Source organism: Dermacentor albipictus, chromosome 1, assembly GCF_038994185.2.
Source record: "Dermacentor albipictus isolate Rhodes 1998 colony chromosome 1, USDA_Dalb.pri_finalv2, whole genome shotgun sequence".
In the NCBI taxonomy this organism is placed as follows: domain Eukaryota; kingdom Metazoa; phylum Arthropoda; class Arachnida; order Ixodida; family Ixodidae; genus Dermacentor; species Dermacentor albipictus.
The window spans coordinates 109317050-109333249 of NC_091821.1; the positions used below are offsets into that span (position 1 = coordinate 109317050).

The 16200-nt window shown below is 46.7% G+C and overlaps 1 protein-coding gene across 4 annotated transcripts in view; it reads right to left on the reverse strand.

The window, feature by feature from the left end:
• The window catches only part of LOC135907709 (synaptotagmin-15-like), a 227025-nt gene that overhangs the window by 17018 nt on the left and 193807 nt on the right, over positions 1–16200 (reverse strand). For all 4 annotated transcript variants that reach the window (XM_065439423.1, XM_065439421.1, XM_065439422.1 and 1 more), the window contains one exon: positions 2052–2182. In XM_065439423.1, coding sequence (XP_065295495.1) covers positions 2052–2182 — 131 coding nt within the window. The remainder of the gene's footprint in view (positions 1–2051; positions 2183–16200) is intronic.

A 16200-nucleotide genomic window follows, 5' to 3' on the forward strand; every position in this document is an offset into this window, starting at 1 on the left:
CCCTATCGAAATGCGGCCGCCGTGGCTGGGAATCGAGCACGCGTCGTAGAACTTAGCGGCGCAACACGCATGCATTTACCGCTAACAAACGGCGGATGCCACCACAATTCAACAACGCGACATGACTAAACAAACTGCCGTGCACTAAAGACAGGCATATGACTATTCCGCTTTCAAGATATTACACGCGAATGCGAAAGTATGAGACTTACTTGACTCGGCCGCGCACTGCAGTTATCCATGCTTGTCGTCTGTCCTTCTCGTACCACTTCCCAGGAAATCTGTAGAACATCACGGGCGGTGTAGGACCTTTCGTGTTTTCGAGGCTGCTGTGGCAATCGACAACACATCAGTATTGCGTGCCACCTTTCCTGGCTGATGAGGTCGCACTCGGCATCGCAAAAACCACGCGCACGAGCGCTCCCGCCGTACAGAAAACGGGCGCGCGCCAGCGCAGCGACGACCCTCGAAACTTCCATCGGTCCGCTAGGGGAGCATTCGGCGCTGGTGCCGCGCGGGCAAACTTTAGGTTGCCTCGTCTATAGCTAACCTATTATAACATTTTGAATTATTTTACACTTTACTATAACCTACCCGATTCTTGGCCAATGCCCCAGAGCGAGTACATGTCAGTAGATCACCAGGATATACATCTACATTTACATGGCGCATAGTGCGTGCCGGTGTTCGTTGATGCTCGGTGTTCAAGGCCAGCCGGTTCTCGCTGGACTGGACTGGAACGAGTGGACGCTCACAAAAAACTACGTAATGGACACGGAACGATTAGTCACTATTGGATCACAGCTTGGATTGTCAGATGTGGAATTGTGTACGTCGATTGAGAACGAACAGGTAAATGAAGAGCGGAAGGTGCTGCTGAGATAAAGGCAAATAAGGACTGGCTGGAACACCGAATCTGGTGGATTCGTGGTCCAGAGAACCCCGAATCCAACACTACGCCGTTCTCTGGCTCCAAGGACCTGTGTTCATGCTATGCAACCGGTCCAGGAACCAGGCGAGGTGAGAAGCCGGTCGAGGGAGCCTCAAGAGCCTGTGTTCCTGCTGGGCAACCGGTCATGGGAGCCAGTCGAGGTGGCCGCTTTCCCAGGCAACTGCGATGACCAGCCTTGCTGTCGGTGGCGAAAGCTGCAGCTATAGCTACTGTACGGCTACCGGGGCTACGTAGGCTGCCGTGGCTGTCATCACCGTCGCTGATGTTGGCCAGAGCAGTACCTGGAGCTACTACACGGCTACCGCGGCTATGTCGGCTACTGTGGCTTTCATCATAGTCGCTGCTGCGACTGCAAGTTCCGTGATGCCGTGGGGAGGCCCATGGTGACGTCAACCAAACGTCAGCCAACCCTTCGGGACCAACATTGGCCTCGACGCGTCAACGGGCTCCACACGCAGGAACGCACGGCGAGAGACGTTATCAGACTGCTATTGTTGTTAGCAGCCGCAAGACTGCATGTGTTACGATACCTTAATGTGTACATGTCTGAAAGCAAGCTCATATTTTGTCCTGTAAATAAAGACTATGTGTTTTGTGTGCACTTGAGTGTCGATTGTGTTCCTTAGTGAGGGTCCTGGGCCCAAACCTCTCTTGTTCCATCACAGTTGGTTTCGTAGCACCACTGCAGATATGCAAATGTGCACTATAACACAGGGTCGATACTTGGCTTTGTTGGTTTGGCACCATCGATCAGTACAGTGGGGAAACAGAACAATTAGGGGAGGCATACGAAGACAGCGTAGCGGTCCGGGTCGTCCACTCCCCCTGTTCATCGTTTGTTCTGGCAATGTAGTAGTAGATAGTGCCCACGGAGTTATGAAAAAGACGCATTCCATGTCGGACCGGTAGGCGCGTTAAAGTTTCTGTTGTACTTATTACAGCCCAGTGGCAACATTCTGGTCAGTGATAAATACCCAGTCGCATTGGAAACAACAATTATTCTTGCTATTATGCGAAAAGGAGTAGCATCACCATTTTAAGGTGACTACGTTTTTCTCTTATCTTAATTTCAATGAAGAGAAAAAATAACGCTGTTTACCTGGAAGATATTTGGCCTTTATAACGTTGACGTCCAGTTCCTCGCTTTCAGGTTTGTAGTTTAGGCTGAACCACAGCCTGCCGTTTGTGCATCTCGGTACCGTAGCGTCTTCGTCATCAGACCAGCTGTAACTGTACGCATAAATGGAATTAAATAAAGTTAGCGTGAATGTCCATTGTACACAGGATGTTGCGCGCTCACGCCATGTAGGTCAGAGACTCCGTTATTGAACGTGGTGTAGAAACAAGCGCATCTTAAAAAGAAAACGTGACTAGGCAGCAAAGCGAACAATGACAGAGAGCTACGTCATTTACAGTTGTGGCTCTTTAGCGGCTCCGTCAGAAAAGAAACGCAACGTTACAGCGCTTGCGCAGGCAGATTTATAGTAGAAAAGTGCGTTTTTACACATGATTGCTATTAAGCAAGAGCAATATGTCTTGCACTTACAGAGGCGTGCGCTTGCCCCCCCGCCCCAGCTTATGTCTCATTTCTTTCACTTTCCTGGGCTACAGACCTAAATGTAGCAGTCTCTTTAGAATGAACTGCTCTTGTGGCATATCTATAATACTGAAACACGCGCCTTAACCGTGAAGGGAACACAACGAGCTCACGAATACATAGATTTTTTTTTTCTTTTTGCAGACGCATCGAAGTCACTCCGCGTATGAGATCTGTCACCGGGGCCATATTCAGGGCTCCTGTCGCACGCGTGGTGCTCCGAAGCCAGCTTCAGTGAAGAGCATTGTCCCTCTCAATCTTTTGGGCTTTGAATTAAAGAAAGTTCCGCATGGAATCTAACACAGTACTTAGCAGGACGACAAGTATGGTCACGAGCGGAGTGGCTTCGAAACTTTTGGCAAAGGTAGGTAGGGTTTAACGGGAATTAACTGGAGAGGTTGGAAGCAGTACGTTTCGGGCTCTTCTACTACACTTCTATGCAAACCAATAAATTTGTTTTAATAAGAAATAAACAAATGTGACAACAAAAAGAACACTTTAGCACGCTCGAACACTCACACATAGAAAAGTGAAAGAAAGAAACAGACGGCGCATAACAACAAAGGCGAGTCACTGCACAAAATCGTCCCTAGTATTTCGAGCACTTCTGGCAAACAATGTACACAGCGTTTCCTCTTCAGTGTTCAGCGTTTATTTCAGCGTTTTCTGTCTTTTTCTTTCTTTGTTTCTTTTCTTGAATCTATAATACGCCCAGGATGAATGCGCAGTTTTATCACGCTAGGGAGACAGAATAGGTGTCTAGACTTTATGGTGGCCCCAACAAGCGACCGTTTTGCATTCGCGGCCTTTCGCGCAGGGAAGGCGATTTAGAATAGGGTTTCCCGGCTTGCGTTAGCGTCAAGCGGTTGCAGCACCCTTCCAGCACGCGGAAGGAAAACTTAAACATAATGCTAGAGAAAAAAAATGAAATAATGCAATCCGTAATATTTGACAGGATGAAAAGTATGCCTAAGAGTTTATTTTCTTCGGTAAAGGGGCGTTGATGCGTTTTTGAGATGCTCGCTGAGATGTTGCGACGACGCAAAGCAGGGTTGGGGCCCCTGGGGCGCCCATGTTATTTTTGAAATTAAGCGTTAGCGGCCTGCAAAGACCCAAACCCAAAGATACCGTTTGGATTTGGCGTATTCACTGTGGCAAGACGCTTATTGTTAGGAATCCCCTATCTTGGGGGCCCCTATTATAAAAGAGCGTACTATATTTAACTTTACTCGGTGCCAGCATAGCAAAAATAATCGGGGCCCGTGATCACAACTCTCTATGCAGGACTACTCCATCTGACCCGTCGTTCAGGCACCGGCCACTCATGACAGCGATCCCTGCAATAACGGGACAATCGTCGCAGCGATGGACGATCGCAGAGGGCAGTTACGTGGGAGAAGTTTTGTGAATACGAGCACTGGTGAATTATTACAAACATACCTAAGACATTTTAACCTTTTAAGAGACATGGGTAGTGCACTAAGCAGCATTTTCCACTTCATTCGTAAAGTTACGCTAGTTATGTTTATTTGAACTATCGACGACCTTTAAAACATAACATTATGCAGTCGTGAGGCCCCAAAAAGACTGCGGCTGCAGCAAATTTACGGCACATTGTTTGTTAAGAGAAAGAAGAGAGAAAGGCAGCTAGGGGGGTTAACCAGACTGTCTAGTTTGCTACCCTACACGTGGGTAGGGGTAGGAGAGAAAGAGAGAGAAGGCACGAGTCTTGATCGCACTTTACACGCACTAAGCCAAGTGCAGCATGTCTAAAGTCGGACACTCAAGTCTGCCGCCTTCAGGTACTGCAGAAGAGCTCGAATAGCTTTCTGCGCTGATGATCTGTGAGGCCAGGCTCCCAAGACCTTTGCTTCTGTAAATGGCCTATCATTCAGTTTATTCAAGGTGCATTGAAGAGTCTGGCATTGTTTAACGAAGCGAAAACAGTAACAGAGAAGATAATCGATGGTCTCTTCACACTTGCACTTAGTGCGCATGGGTGAGTCCGCCATTCCAATACGATAGTTGTAGGAGTAAGTGAAGGCTACTCATACCCAGAGCCGACACAGCAGTGTTGCGTCACGTCGTGAAAGGTTTGTCGGTAATTGCAGTTTCAGTGATGGGTCGATGCTGTATAATAGATGGTTAGAGTTCTGTGGACTATGCGAATGACTCAACGTGATGGTACGCGTGAGATTGCGAAGCGCTCTTGCAGCGTCTACTCTCAATAAAGGTATAAGAAGGGTCTGTGCTCCAGCCTGGACACATAGGACAGCGTCATCGGCGAGGTGATTACCAACGATGCCGCACTGTCCCGGCAGCCACGGAAATACTATATCATGTCCTCGTTCAGAAAGGCAATGACAAGTTTCGTTAACTTGGGACACCAGTTGGTCGTAATTTCCACGTCGTAAACCTCGCACACTTTGGAGGGCTGCTTTCGAGTCGCAAGATATTGCCTATTTGCTAGGTGATTATTTTCTTTTTCAATATATTCCACAGCACCGCGAAAAGCGTCCAGTTCGGAACCTGTAAATGTTGTGACGTTTGAAGTTTCAAACTTGATGACGACCAATCGAGATGGTGTAACAACGGCACCCGTCGAACTTTCTGAGACCGAACCGTCTGTGTAAACATGGTTTCGGTTAGCGCACGAACAATGCTTGAGAGTTGCGCAGGTAAGGCTAGCCTTCTTCGCAATTCCTGAAACAGCAAGGTACACAGAAGGCGTTTTCAGGCTCCGCGGAGAGGTTGGCATTCTTGTTGCGGGCGAGTATCTCAGGGACAAAGAGTGGTGGTTAGCCGCAACTGACCTGGAAAACGCTGCCTTGGGTCGTTTCTCAGGCAAGCGAACGAGTTGGTGATCAGGAACTCTGGATATATGACGAACGTGCACCTGGAGGGTGTCGACAGCAATGTAAGTCGTTATTAGGTGGTCTCTCGCGATGGAAATTGTTGCTACAGTTAAAGCACATCGAGGGATGCAGTCCCTGACATGAACGAAGGGCTTGACCTTGAATGCTCTGTAGGACACGAATGTTAGTTTTGTTAGCATTGGACAGCACGGGTGTGCTATATCGCAAGTATCCTAGGACGAGTGTCCTGTATAGTTGAAGCATAGATTCCACGTATGTGCCTCTTGTTTTACCGGCAAGGAACCTTAGTATACGGACGATAGGGGTAAGCCTCTTCTTCAAGTATGAGATGGGGGACGGGGCTCCATGAAAGGTCCCTGTCAATAATAACGCCTAGGAATCGGTGAGATTTTGCGTATGAAATTGCTTGGTTGTCCATAGAAACGGGGTACCAGGTTGTGGGCTTGTGGATAAATTAAGCGACTAAGGCGCAGTTCTCGGTCGAAATGCTGAGGCCTTGAGCACGCAGCTACGACGATGTCAGGGTCACTGCTTCTTGGAGCCGTGCAGGCACATGGGGTGGTCTAATTGCCGAGACCCAGGAACAGAATTCACTAAGCTGTGCTGTTCGTAGCAGTTTCTTAGCCAGAATGTTCTTACGCTGAGAGAAGGGTGCAACCGAAGTGGCAGCGCATTTAACTTACGGCGTCGTATGAAAGCAAGGAGGAAGCAAAGCTCGGCATAAACGACAGGAAATGAAGGAAGTGCGGTCAACTGATAGCATGATCGTACATCAGGTATATGTAGTTGAGGCTACATTTTTACGGCAAATCATTGCACACCCCTATTCGACAGCTTCCTTTTCCGGGCGTCTGCTACAGCGCCGACAAGCGCAACCGCGCTCGCCCGCTCACCGCACTGCCGTCAAAAGAACTGCAGTGGAAGTGTTACGCATTCTTCTCACACTTCTGGGACACACAGGACTGATGGGCACATGGTGACATATTTGGTGCAAAAAGAAAAGCTCAGTCGGAGTGATTGCCGGGCAGGTCTGCCAGGCTGACCCCGTCTGTATACATCACCGCCCCCAGCGAATTAGAAAGCGAATGTGTTTATTCCGACACTAACTGCGGAAATAAAAAAAAAGCTCCAACTATATAGTTCGTATGGCCTCAAGGCAAAATGCCCAGCACCCGTACGTTCACCGGTATGGTATATGATAGCGCTGCACACGGTCGCAGGTGCGGTTCTAATGCCGGGCATAGGCTCAGTATCAGCTCCCTCGGCAGCCGGCATTTCAAAGGTGCGGGTCGACGATGTCGTCGACCGCTAACCGACGACGAAATGCGCGCTCCTTTCACATAGGTTCACTGTCGAGTGCACGGAGAGCTACGAAAGCAACCCTGAAATAGAAATACAGAAAGAAGCCGGCGCTACCGACACTCCCAGTTGATGACAGTAAACTTCACTGCGGAACATCCGCAGCTGCAAGTATACATCGCTGCCTATCCCACTTTGACATCGTATCCGCGTTCATCGCTGCTGCTTGGCTTCTCCTCAGTTGATAAAACACGATGATGCCTCGAACCAGGTGGAGTTAGTTTTTCCAGGTTCAGGCGGCCACATTCCGACAGAGGCGAAAAGCGCAATGGAGTGCACACTTCAATTTTGGAGATCGGTAATAAATCATTAGTTGAGGACGTCAGGGCCTGCAGGTCCTAACTACGTTTTCTGTCACAGCCCAAATGGCACCTCATAGAAGTCAAGGCTAATCAGTCAAGATCACCACGACGCTCAGCGCCAACGTTATCGTAAATTTACCAGCATCGTAAGAACACACGCTCAAGTGCACGTCAGAATACTGCACAGCACTGTACACGAAGCACATGGCGGTTCAACATTCGAGCTGGTTTCTGATCAAATTGATTCAGGTCGTTGATCTTGAGACAGTGGCGCACTTTGTTCAGAGCACTCACTGCACATATAGTACGCTGCCAAGGTAATGGTGGGGGTGGTGGTGGTGGCATCCAAGCGGCGCCCGACGCCGTTCTGTAAACATGCGAATGCAGCCTCGCGGTACGAAGCGAACTGCTGCTCAAGAGCAACAGTCCGTTAAACTTCCAAAGGAATTTTGGATGTCTTAAAATATCATCAACGTACGTTTATGTTCACTGTAGGACGAACGCATCTCCCAACGACCTCTGATTACCCGTGATCTGCGCTAGCTAATTCTTAGTGATGCCTGCAAATTTTCTGATTTCATTACCGTACCTAATTTTCCGCCGTCCTCGACAGCGCTTCCTTTCCCCTAGCACCCACTGAGTATTTCTATTTGACCACGAATTATATGCTCTATGAATTACGCCCGGCCTGCCCAGTTCCTATTTTTCTTCTTAATTTCAGCCACCACTACCCCCTTTTGCCCTCTGATCTCCACCGCTTTTATCCTCTCTCTTAGCGTTAGGCCTAATGTTTTTCGTTCCATCGCTTGTTTGAGCGTCCTTGACCTATTCTCAAGCTTCACTGTTAACCTCCAAGTTCCTGCCCCATATGATACTACTTGAAGAATGAAATTATTGTACACTTTCAAAGACATTGGTGAGCTCCCGGTGACGATTTGGTAATGCCGGCCGTATGCACACCTCCCCCCCTCCCCCCATTTTTATTTTGGCAATTTCCGTCTCATGGTCAGGGTTCCATGCATGTGACTCATTGACCTAGATAACCTTACTCCTGTGCATACTCTAGGGGCTGCCTGCCGATCATTAATTCTTGTTCGCTTGACATGTTATACAACATTGCCTTTGTCTTGTGCATATTGTTCTGCAACCTACTTTTACACTTTCTCGATTAAGGTCCTCAATAAATTGTTGCAATGTGTCCTCAGCGTTGCTGAACCGGACAAGGTCATCTAAAAGCTGAATGTTGTTAAGATATTTGCCGTTGATCACTGCCCTTAGTCCTTCCAAGTCTAATAGCTTGAATATTTCTAAGCATGCAGTGAATATAATTGGATAGATTGTGTCTCCTTGCCTGACGTCATTCTTGATATGCATTTTTCCTTTTACTTAAAGATAATTAAAACAATGAAGCCGGAACTATCACTGAAGCAGAGTCGAGTCGTGTCTGAGGAGCTGCAGGTACGTGCGCTTATACTGAACGTAAATATGGAAGTTACATATATGTAAACGAAAGAACTATTGAGCAGCCAGCCGAATGCTTTAAGCACCACAGCCTTGATGTTAAGTTCGCTCAGTCCTTCCGTAGAATCCATACGATTTGCTCTTACTTATGCTCTTCTTATATGCTCTGTGTGTGTGTGTGTGTGCGTGTGCGTAGACTCATGCGACAATTCTTCGCTTCGTTCGTAAGATGTACTTTATGTCACAGCATCACTCTTTTTCAAGCAGTCCACATGACTGTCGTATCAACGATGGTACAAGATTTTATTCGCCACATCGTTTTTTTTTTTGTCATCGTATTGACGTCCCGCCTCATATCATAGACAGGATTGCCATCTGTATTCCCCTTTCCCTTACCCTAGTGCAGGGTAGCAAACCGGAGGTGTTAACTCTGGTTAACCTCCCTGCCTTTCTCTCATTTGCATTTCTCTCTCTGTGTTGTACGCATACGCTGGTTCACACCGTAGGCCGCAGAATGAGCAAAGCCGGGTGCACCGACACTACGTCGTTTAGACTTGGTGCTGAGTTGTGAGCAGATTAAACGACTGAGGCTAACAGCACGGAAGACGACAGAAAATTCTACAACAGCAACAAGCTTTGATAACTAGAAACATTTAGGCGTTTTTTCGTCGTTTCATCTCCCATGGAGAATTACAGGCTCTAAAAGCGTCGGGAAAAATAATCATCCGCAGACGTATGAGCAAGCGAAAGTTCGAACTAGAAAAAAAAATAAAGAACATGATAGAAGTGGTCAAAACACATCAATGACAAACTTGACGGCTGTCAGGGACAGACACTGCACTTCTATTTGCTAACACCCAATAGATTGCAATGGCGAGTATGAAAATTCAGGCTACTGCGCGCATACGGAAACACAGCCTAACAGACATTAAGAAGAAATTCGCAGCGCAGCATTAATGTTACTGTCTTCCACAGATTGGCCTCTGGCGAATCAGCCGCAACAGCGCATTCCAACGTTTACCCGCGTCAGCTCGAGCGGCGCAGATAGACATAATTACGTTCGTATGACTTCTGCACCTCTATCATAGAAATTTCTTCTTGACTTGTCATCTGCGACGGCTGTTTAGGTTTTGGGAATCGAGTTACGCTTACTATTAGCAGAAGTACTGAAGTTCGCACCTTTGCTATCCTTGCATGCACCAATTTTTTCGACTATGGCGCTCGTCATGCAGCGGTGGGCATCGCAAGTATGCTGATCTTACGAACAGTTTTAGCTTCGTAAATGCACTTTTTTCGAAAGATTTTTCTTACACCAAAATTTGTTCGTAAATTCGCTTAGCGAATTCCGCCCCAAGTGCATATATTGTCAGTATATATGGAAAGGTTGAGTGTATGTAGTACAACCTCGGCAAGTCCGATGATTGCAAGGTTGAACAAAGTTAAGCTGAGAACTACGCCCTGCGGGACGTCACGGCGAGTGTAATGGTCAGCGATTCGGCCATCCGCACTTTGTAACAAGAAGGATCTTTTGCATAGATGAAACATTCATCCACCAATTCCATTATTTTCTAGGGCATCAAGGATGGCTTCATGCGTTACATTATCATAGACGCTTTTCACATCGAGGAAAAGCGCAGCCGATATACGTTTGAGGTGTTTTTCTTGTTGCACAGACGTCACGAGGTCGATTACGTTGTCAACAGAGGATCGCCCTCTTGTAAACCCAGTCGCGGCCTTTGGGTATACGTTGTGGCGCTAAAGATACCACTCGAGGCGTGTGAGAACCATTATTTCCACGACCTTCCCAACGCAGCTGGACAGCGCAATGAGTCTATGGGTCAAGTGGCGACTTTCCAGGTTTCATGAGTGGTATCAGGCGGCTGGACTTCCACCGTTCTGGACCGACGCCATCATTCCATTACTGGATGTAGCACTCCAGAAGTCGACCTCGGCTGTCTTCACCTAGGTGGCATAAAGCAGCGTACGCGATGACGTCCGGCCCTGGCGACAATGAGCGCCTGCACGTAGCCAGAGCAGCGTCTACTTTCTCAAGTGAGAAGGACACATTCAATTCTGGGAAGCGGTTCGCTGAAATCTTTAGGAAATCGCTGTCAGGTTTATAGCGGTGAACAGAAAGAGGCGCTATAGGATAACGACTGTAAAGCTTCCATTTCGCCATACGTCATGAACACTTTTTGAACGTGCGTCGCCGGTCGGGCCGGGATCTGACGTTCGCCGTGCAGCTGTCGACCTTGGTATTTTTGGAGCGATGACAAACTGCGTCTTTGCGCTAAAATGTTAATCGATGCGCTGTGCAGCCGAGCGAGGAAAAATAAGCTGCAGTGGTGAGCACAACAGCTGCGCTCCTGATAATAATAAACTACACAAAAGGCCTAGAATACCAGTTCCTGGAAACTGTTTTAGGTGCTATTCGCGTGTGCTCGTTCCGACTACTGGGTACGCGCCGTGTTACCGACAATATAAAGGAAGTAGTAAACGAAATGCGGCGCAGTGTGTGCTCCAACTGTACTTTCACGAGTCCTTTTAGGAGATTAGAAGTAGCGGACCTACACGCAATTGAATAGTACTGGCATGAGGCATACGAACACTGCCCTAATGTAGTAGCTACAGTTCATTTTATTCTACTTGGCATTCTTAGCTAGCGGCCGTCCCGGTTTTCCTTAAATTATGGGGTTTTACGGGCCAAAACCACTTTCTGATTATGAGGCACGCCGTAGTGGAGGACTCCGGAAACTTCGACCACCTGGGATTCTTTAACGTGCACCCAAATCTAAGTACACGGGTGTTTTCGCATTTTGCCCCCATCGATATGCGGCCGCCGTGACCGGGATTCGAACCCGCGACCTCGTGCTCAGCAGCCTAACACCATAGCCACTGAGCAACCACGGCGGGTGTCCTCGTTTTCCTTGTGTGAATGAGTATCTACATCATTGATCACACAATGTCTGTATTGCACGTATGCTTTGATATCTTGGGATTAAAAAGCGCTAAACACGGGCACAGAAAAAGATGACATTGATGTTTGATCCCAAAATATCTAGGCTACATCACTACTACATCACCCAGTTATATCATTATTGTACTATATATTTTGCCTCTGCAACATTACCGGTGCAGCCCGGCGACGTTCTGGCCCTCGACGGACATGAGGAGCTCGGAGAGGTTTATAGGCATCTCGCGCCCATCGTATGGCGCCACTGGCGCTTTTGCGAACGGTGCCATTGGTGGCTAAGGCTTCATCCGTCGCGTGTGAAGTAGACGATAGACCGGATGAAAAACGCAGGGCGTTGCCTGATTACCATGCCAAGCCATAGTTTTAAAACGCTTAACAGCTCTTAAGTGAATCCTTGAACTTTGGACATTAAAAAGCTTCCGCCCGCACGAATGGTTGAGATGATGATGATATGTGGGGTTTTATGACGCAAGGGCCACTCATGGCCAAAGAGCGCCAAGCAATGTTTTAATGGAGTCAGTGATGTAAGTAATGATCAATGGCGTCGTGGTTGGCTATAACAATGGAACCTGGCTGTATAGGGGCCTTAAAACAATAGTAAAATTAATATATATCTATTAAAATTGTCACAGTGACTTTTTAGATGTACTATGAATTTAAAAGATATATTTTCATGGAGGGTTGGAATAAAATATGTAAATGCCCATAGCACTATTGCCTCAAGAGACCCTTAAGTGCAAGGGCCTGTAGGCACGTGCTCTACAAAATGCTACTATCGCAGCAGCAGCGTCTGGTAAGATGCTGTGCTACGAATCTCTTCGGCCTATAACTTGCAATGAATTAACATCTTCCAGAAAGTTAAAAACTGACTTTCTGTGAAAAAAATGGGTCAGCACCAAGCAACATTGCAGGATGAAAAGGAATGTTTTGTCGGTAGGCTAGAGGGAAGTGTTTTTTTCTTTTCAGCTTCCATTTCTCTACACTCCAGCAAGACATGGAGGACTGTTAGTGTCTTGCCACATCTACAGCACATGGGAGGTTCGCTACCGGTCAAGAGATAAGAGTACGTGCCATACGTATGACCTATCCGAAGGCGGCAGAAAATGACCTCGATTCGCCGTATTTTTGTTATCGGTGGGAAATTTCGTAATGGTGGCTCGATCAAATGGAGTTTATTAAAGGTTTCGGTGTCCCACTTCTGTTGCCAATACCGCCTAAGTTTTTTGTGCAAAAATGGCTTTAAGTCTAAGGCAGGGATACCTACGGAACAGTTGCTAGCTTTCGTTGCAATGGATGTGGCAATTTCATCTGCAAGCATGTTGTCCTTAATGCCTCTGTGCCCAGGTACCCAACATATTATGACGTGCTGATTAGATGTATATACTGTGCACAGGAGCGAATATAGCTCATTGAGTACAGGACTGTTGCGTTTCTGGAGTGACATTAGAGATTTTACGACACTAAGGGAGTCTGTGAATATAATGGCCTTTTGCAATTTCATTTTCTTATAATTGTTTAACAGCTGTCAGTACAGCATATGCCTCAGCAGTGAATATGCTTGTTTCTGGGTGCAGGACGTTGGAGTCTGAAAATGATGGACCGACGGCTGCATACGAAACGCCGGCATGCGACTTTGAGGCATCTGTGTAAAATTCCTGGCAAGAGTACTTCGACTGAAGTTCAAGAAAGTGCATTTCAATGTGTACCTGGGGAGCGTTCTTAGTTATTTCAACAAACGAAGTATCACACTCAATGAGCTGCCATTGCCACGGCGGACATAGCATGACAGGAGCCATAGGAGGATTTTGAAAAAGTGGAACATCCATTTCTTGACTGAGTTTCCGTACACGCAGTGAGAAGGTTTCTTTAACTGCTGGTCGATTATTAAATAAAGTTGCAGATGTCATGTTGTTAACACTTGGGTAAGAGGGGTGCTCACGGTTTGCATTTACCTTCAGAAAATACATAAAACTTGAGTACGACCTCTGAAGATGAAGCGACCACTCATTAGCTTCAACGTAAAGACTCTCCACAGGACTTGACCTGAAGGCACCGGTCGCCAGTCGGATACCTTGGTGTTGGACAGGATCCAGCATCTTCAATGCACTAGGGCTAGCCGAGTGATAAACTATTATTGCCCCATAATCTAAGCGTGTTCGAATGAGGCTCTTGTAAAGGTTCAGGATGCATTTCTTATCACTACCCCACGTTGTGTGTGACAAAATTTTAAGAATGTTCATGGTTTTTAGGCATTTGTTCCTGAGGTACTTCAGGTGTGAAATAAAGGTTAATTTCGTGCCTAAAATACCGCCTAAAAATTTGTGTTCTGTGTTCACAGGTATGTGCTGTCCCTGAAGTTCAACTTCAGGATTTGCTATGAGACCTCTTTTTTTGAGTGAAAAGAAGACAGGTACTCTTGCTGACATTGAGCGTAAAGCCATTTTCATCAGCCCGCTTAGACACCTTGTTTAAACAAAGCTGTACTTGTCGCTCGCAGATAGCGAGATTACATGACTTAAATCCAATCTGAACGTCATCAACATATACTGAATAAAATATACTACGCGGTATTGTAGAGCGCAAGGAATTCATTTTTATGATAAAAAGTGCGCAGCTAAGCACGCCACACTGCGGTACCCCAGTTTCCTGTAGAAATGGTCTCGAGAGAACATTACCAATTCTGACATGGAATGTTCGATTTGATAAATAGCTTTCGATTACATTAAGCATTTTTCCGCGGATGCCCAACTCTGATAAGTCACGTAGAATTCCATACCACCACGTGGTGTCGTAAGCCTTTTCCATGTCTAAGAATACAAAAAGAAAGAACTGTTTGTGTATGAAAGCGTCGCGAATATATGCTTCAATGCGAACGAGGTGGTCTGTCGTCGATCGGCCTTCCCTAAAACCACACTGATATGGGTCAAGGAGCTTGCTTGATTCAAGGAAGTGCAAGAGCCTGCGATTTATCATTTTCTCAAAGAGCTTACATAGACAACTTGTGAGTGCTATGCATCGGTAGCTTGCCACAGAGGACGGATCTTTACCTTGTTTCAAGACAGGGACTACAATCGCCTCTTTCCATGCCAATGGAATGTCTCCTGTTTCCCAGATAGTGTTGAAAATAGACAACAGAGCCATCTGCGTGTCAGGGTGAAGATGTTTTATCATTATGTACATGACTCTGGCGCCGATTTCTTGCAGCCGTTCAAGGAAGCTTTGAACTCAGCAATGCTAAAAGGATGATTGTACGGTTCAATTCCGCTAGCTTTACGGTTCAGTGCCTTACTTTCAGCTATCTGTTTATGTTGCTGGAATGACTGCGAGTAGTTCGCAGAGCTAGAAACTCGCTCGAAGTGTCCTCCCAGAGCATTCGCCTGGTCTTGAAGGCTGTGGCCTTCATCATCAACCAAAGGCATGTTGTAGGTTTGTCGAGTAATTAATTTACTTAGCCTGTTCCAGACTTTTGCTTCTTGTGTATAGGAATTTATGCTTGCGACGTATTTTTCCCAGCTTTCTCTTTCAGCGATACGACGCGTTCGTCTGCCTTTGGATTTCACGTGCTTAAAGTTGATGAGGTTTTCTACCGTTGGAGATTGACGTAGTAAACGCCAGGCTTTGTTTTGCTCCTTACGCGCATTCTTGCATTGCTCATTCCACCACGGCACGCGCCTCTTTTTTGCAGTCCCCTTCGTTTGTGGAATGCAATCTATTGCAACGTCAATTATAAAAGCGGTAAAATAAGCAATAGCATCGTTCACACTAAAATCTTTAAAAGTGTTTCGCTGCATCTGGGTGATTTCCTCAAATTTTTTCCAATATGCGGATGCAACTTTCCATTGAGGGGGGTGTGGTAGGAATTCATTTTGTTCTAAAGCTTTGAGGCAGATGGGAAAATGATCACTCCCATATGGGTTTTTGACTACCTCCCATTCTAGGCAAGGTACAAGTGTAGCCGAGCAGATAGCTAAATCTATCGCAGAGTATGTGCCATGCGTTGTGCTATAGAATGTCGGCTCTTTTTTATTTAATATGCATGCACCTGAAGAAACAAGAAAATTTTCTATTAAGCGGCCTTTGACATCGCATTGAGAGACTCCCCAGAGAGTATGGTGCGCGTTGAAATCCCCAACGAGTACGTAGGGCTCAGGCAGCTCATCGATTAGACTAAGAAATTCTGTTCTTTGGAGTCGATAATGGGGCGGTATATACACAGAAGAGATTGTAATGAGTTTACCTAACAGTAGGCTCGAACCGCAACTGCCTCAAGAGGCGTTCGGAGTTCCAAGGCCTGGCATGCTACACGCTTATCAACTATAATCGCGACACCACCGGACGAAGCAAAAGCATCGTCACGGTCCTTGCGAAAAATGTTAAATTGGGGTAGAAATCCTGTCTGTGTGTTTTAAATGGGTCTCTTGTACACACAGCACCTTTGGATCATATTTACGCAAGAGTTCCTTGACATCATCGAGGTTATGTAGAAAACCCCTGACGTTCCATTGTAATATTTGTGTCTCCATAGTTAATAGTGTATGTGTGTGCTGTGTGTTGAGAGAGGAAAATTGATTTAGATTACAGGGCCCCCAGGCCCTGTAATGCGGAGTTTGTCTTTCTTGCCACCGTCCTGAGACTGGCGGCGGTCCTTGGGCGCTTGCTGCGCCGTCTGGCTTGAAGTA